Consider the following 5,365-nt stretch of genomic DNA (forward strand, 5'->3'; position numbering starts at 1 on the left):
TTTATTAATTTAACGGCAATTATACTGTAATGTTGCAGAAACAATCATCTCATGTATCTGGTTATTCTCAGTGGTGGCTCTTGACCATCATTTTATGTAGGGCAGATTCTGGATCGTATCGTGTGCTAATTTTAAAAGCTGAAGCAGACATGCATATACAGTACACTGGTGCTGAAAAGATATTTTTTCATTTTATGTTTACTTATTTTTATTTATTGGAAGGAAAGTACAAACTACTAGCCAGAGAACAAAATATTTATTGTTAATATATAGAATGGACAATGAAAACATAACTACATGAAAAAAACAGCATAACCCAATGAAAACAACTTTCAATGTGGAATAGTTTCTATAAAAATGTTTTTGTATATAGGCAGAATATTACAGAAATAAAAACAATTCTCTGAAATATTCTAAGCACATAAAGACTTGTTTTGTACCACAAAAGTTCATGTTTTGTTTCAGCAGCTATGTGAAGAATGTTTTATAGAGACATGAAAAGGTGTGCTTTATACTTACAAGATCTTTCTGTACCACAAATGTGATAAATGACAGTATTAGATGTGTGTCAGATATTTACGAACTCGTGAACTCATTTTCTAATCAAATGTCAAACTGTACAGTGCACGGGACTGCAGTTCAGTCGAAGTTTTAATGTCAGGGTTTGAGGTCTTTCTCTACTGTACTACTGTCAAAAGACTCTGCTGCCCCCTGCTGGTACATGAAGCTCATTATACAGATTTAACTTAGTTTGGAAAATAAAATGAAAAACCAGTCTATATATTAAATACAAAATATGTCATATTCTCTTGTTGCAGAAATAGACTGTTATATTTTAAGAACAGAACACAGTTTGTAGTCCCACCACAATACAGTATGGAGTATATCACGATCACATTTCATCTGTGTGAAGTTCTGCTGAATTCAGTGGTAAATGATGTAGGAGAGGAAAGGCCCGGAGAGGTAGAGGAGGTTCTGAGTGATGCTTTTGGCACTGTTACGCAAATTTCTCTCACTGTAACGGTGAATTCTCTCACTGTTATGCAGATTCTCTTCTTTATCTAGTTTTTCCTCGTGGTCACGCAGATTCTCTTCTTTATCTAGTTTTTCCTCGTGGTCACGCAGATTCTCTTTTTTACTCAGTTTCTCCTCATTGTCCCACGGATTGTCTTCTTTAGTATCCAGATTCTCCTCACTGTCCCACGGATTGTCCTCTTTAGGGTCCAGATTCTCCTCACTGTCCAACGGATTGTCCTCTTTACTATCCAGGTTCTCCTCACTGTCATGCAGATTTACTTCGGTGTTGCACAGATTTCCCTGACAGCACGAGACCTTCGTCAAATCTCGATCCGCGGCATCACACATTAATTTAGAGGCACATCCTTTTATAGTCGTTGACAGACCCCTATTATTTTCTAATGTCAAGAGAAGAGTTGAGTCATAAATGATTGACGGGTGATATGCTAAATATATAACACATTTTCATAAACACTAAAAACTAAAAAAAGCACATTTAGGCTTACTTTATAATGTATGTTTTAAACAAATGTAGTGATGTAAAGACTGAAAAATGTCATTCTTACTTAGTGCTGTAATGCAGTGGTCTTCAGTTCCTAAACAGTCTAATTTGTTAAAGCAACTGATTCCATCACAGTAGTAACATTGTTTTCCATTGGGTCTGTCGGAGTAGTAATCTGTAGAAGAAACAAATCGTATTCTTTTATCTTCAACGCTACAGATTAATGCTATAGCATATGTGCTGTATATTAAAGAGAATACCTGGGACATCTCTGATATTACAGAGATAGTTGTTACAGCAATGCGCAGATACTTTGGACCTCACATTGCCAAAGTTAATGGATCCACCTGCACAGCTCTGTGGCTTTGCACAACCCTTAACTTTCTTGTTCATCACAGTGTTACCTAAAATATCTAACAAAACGTTTCATGCTTCACATCTGACCAACAAAAAGTGAACTGTGTGTGTGTGTGTGTGTGTGTGTGTGTGTGTGTGTGTGTGTGTGTGTGTGTGTGTGCGCGCGCAGTCAATTTTAAATGTCTTTGCTTGGATAAAAATACCAAATAGAGCTGCACTTGTCTCTTTTCAATTGATTCCAAGAGATCTGATTACATTTATGCATTTTGGCAGACGCTTTAATCCAAAGCTGATTATAAACACACAGGTTTTTAAGTTTTACATGTTTCACAAAAACATGAATTTGATGACATTGTGTCATTTTGTGTTGATGTTGATGAGATATGTAATGTTGTCAATAAACTGATCTATAAAGTTGGATATGTAATTTCTGTTCGAGTCAGAATGACAACACTCAATATATAACATTGCAGTAAATTTACTCTCAAGCTCCACTTACTCATGGACGTTGTTATACTTGCACATTTAGTTCCAGAGGGACAAATCACCGGTTCACTTACACAAGAACTAGTCACACTGTTACACTCGTAGCACATGAGCGAGTGACCTAAAAGAAAACAGAATGAGGGAGAAACATTCAATGATCTGCATTTGTAACTAAAAAAAACCCATTAAATATACTTGTGTGTTCTGTACTGTACCTCCAGTGAAAAGAGTAAAAAGAACAATGAAGTTCAGATCCATCTTTGGTCAGTTAGACGGTGAATAGAAAGACAAGCCCTTTTCAAAGCCTTTTTATAGCAGATCAAGAGAGAAAGAGAACGTGGCCCACCCATTTCTGTTCTCTTTCTCTGAAACCAAAGCAATTAATGTTCACTGACTTACAGCATCTTTTGTTTGGACGTTTACATGTTTTCTTACGTATACTCTAAACCCAAATGTCCACAGTAACTGAATAGATAACGTAAACTTAATATTATAAAAAACTTAAATATTTAAGCTTTTATACTTACAAATTTTAGGTTCCTGTAACACATTCTTCCTTTTGAGTTAAGTATACTGATTTTTTTGATGAACTTAAATTGCCCCTTGTCCAATGTGCTTAGTTTAAAGGTTATTCAAAACAACTGTGCCCTTCTTGCTCATTTTGGGTTGTATACAGTATGTCAAGCGGTTTGGTTTATTCATAAAAGACTAATAAATAAATATAACGAAAGAAACAAAAAAATAGTTTAGATATTTTTATAAATACACCTTTGTGCACTCAAGGTCTTTTAACTTAGTTGCATTAAAAGCATGAATGAACATTTTAAGTCACATTAACTAAACAAAATGTAGTTGAATTAAGATTGACTTTAATTTCACAGTAATAAAAATCTAAAGGTTCTGCTTACTTAAACCAAACGTTAAAGTTTATTTAAAAGGTTTCGTTTTTTAGTTGCCTTGTGTATTTAAAGTAACATTTTGTTACATTTATTCATTTTCATTAAAGCGACTCGCAAATGAGAGCATTTTGTCAGTGAGTTATTGGTTGTCAGTGTGTACGTATGTGCGTCGTGATGAGAAATGTGTGTCTGTGGTTAAAGCATCTGATTTCACACTATCAACTCTTTCTGAAAAAGATTTGGGTTTATACTTTGAAATGTAACAACTTAATAATATCAGCATAAAAACAGCATTTTGAAGTATTAAAGCACAAACATCAGCAACAAACAAGTCTGATTAAGTGAAGGATTTTGTCATGTGTTTTCTGTTGTTGCGGTTGTTGGTTGTGGTCTTGTAGAATCTGGAGTTCTGCTGAATTCAGTGAAACAGAAAAGAGGAAGCGGAGAGTTTAACACACAACATGTTCTAGCAAATCTCTATATTAGTTGTATATCTGCTGCATTTATTGGCGTTTGATGTACATCTGTGTCAGGAATGGAAGAGGGAAGAACCCAAGCGCAGGCAGCAATAAAGGGGAACAAACCATCAGGAAAGCACAGAACAATAGACACAAGGGCATTAAATAGGGAACCAACAAAGGAGATAACAATGGGCAGGTGTGGGTAATAATGAGACAACCGGTGGGAAGCTAAACGGGGAACGAGAGGGGCGGGACCAAAGACGAGACCGGAGAGAACGCATATTATGTCGTGACCGACAACAATATGTTTCTCTCCACACACTTGGTCCACAAGACCAAGAAAGACAGGACAAGAAGAGGCAGAACCATGACACATCTGTTGAGATCCTGACACAGTTTTAAAGAAAGGAGACCACAGAAGATTGTTGTGGTTGCTCTTTCCTCCCATTGTTCTTGAAGTGTTGTTGTGAGAATGGAAACTTCATCAGTTCTTTGATCAGTAAACAAGCTGGACGTCATACCAACAAACATTTTTATCACTTAAAAGTATAGTTTTGTCTTGTAGCATAGAAAGAACCTTTTTATTTTGTCCTGACACACACAAGATCTATATAAATCTATATAGATCTGAGCAAAACCTAATGAAGCCTGCGATGCTTCATTAGAGGATCAACAACAGTTTATACTTATGTATTTTGATGATTTTGCTATCAGTAAGGTAAATCAACCAGCACTGTCAGTTCGGACACGGACAGTTCACTCAAAAATGAAAATACATGCTGCGTCCTAATTCGCATACTATCCGTCCTAAATGGTATTTGACAATAGAATGAGTATGTCCCAAAAAGTAGTATGATGAAAAGAGTGTTCTAAAGATTCCTGGATGGTCTACTACGTAGGGTAGAAATTGCAGAATGATGCACACTGTAACGGCTAACTCACCAGTTGTGGGTTTAATGAGTTTAATGAAGCTTCACTGCATTAATAAAAGTAAATAACTGATGCGTCACTACATTACATTACATAAAACAATTAATGAATGAGTACTTAAATGGAAAGAAGAGCTGTATTTTAATGTGTGTGACAGAACTTAAAAAGTTAAGTTGAAATTGGTTAAACGATTTTAATGTGTCAAATCAATGGAAAAACATGTGTTAACTTATTGAGCACATCATTTTTTATAGTGGGGATATCAGTGGAAATGTGGTGTGCTGTCTGTGTGTCCTGATGAGAAATGTGTGTGTCTGTGGTTGTGTGGGTAAGCATGTGATTCCACACTATCACCTCTTTCTGAAAAAGATTTTGATTTATACTTTAAAATGTAACAACTTAATAATAAAATTGATTTTGGGATAACTATAACAGTGTTTTGATGTATTAAAACCCAGACATCAGCAACACACAAGTCTGATTAAGTGAAGGATTGTTTTCTGTTGTTGCAGTTGTTGGTTGTGTTCTTGTAGAATCTAAAGTTGTGGCGAATTCAGTGAAACAGAAAGGAGAAGAACGGTGGACACATAAGAAGGAGAAAACTGCTTTAATATTTTATCTGGGTGCAACACAGTCTCACAGGAATTTGTTGTCATGGCTCTGCTTCCTTAGTCATGTTTTTCTTGGTCCTGTAGCAGAGCCATGACAAAGTC

General features: G+C 35.7%; 1 protein-coding gene across 2 annotated transcripts; it reads right to left on the reverse strand.

Annotated features, from left to right (window-relative positions):
• Window positions 1-247: 247 nt before the first annotated feature.
• On the reverse strand, window positions 248-2,692 carry LOC130570053 (urokinase plasminogen activator surface receptor-like). 2 transcript variants are annotated; one of them, XM_057360142.1, is made up of 6 exons: window positions 2,578-2,692; window positions 2,376-2,483; window positions 1,780-1,932; window positions 1,584-1,694; window positions 1,140-1,415; window positions 248-1,100 (listed from the first exon to the last, which is right to left on the reverse strand). In XM_057360142.1, exons 1-6 carry the CDS (start codon window positions 2,618-2,620, stop codon window positions 925-927), a joined length of 867 nt encoding a protein of 288 aa, XP_057216125.1. In that variant the 5' UTR covers window positions 2,621-2,692; the 3' UTR covers window positions 248-924. The 2 variants fall into 2 exon arrangements, with proteins under 2 accessions (XP_057216125.1, XP_057216124.1); XM_057360141.1 differs by having other exon boundaries at window positions 248-1,415.
• Between the last annotated feature and the right edge of the window lie 2,673 nt (window positions 2,693-5,365).

The sequence above is a fragment of the Triplophysa rosa genome, linkage group LG19 (genome assembly GCF_024868665.1).
Source record: "Triplophysa rosa linkage group LG19, Trosa_1v2, whole genome shotgun sequence".
In the NCBI taxonomy this organism is placed as follows: Eukaryota; Metazoa; Chordata; class Actinopteri; order Cypriniformes; family Nemacheilidae; genus Triplophysa; species Triplophysa rosa.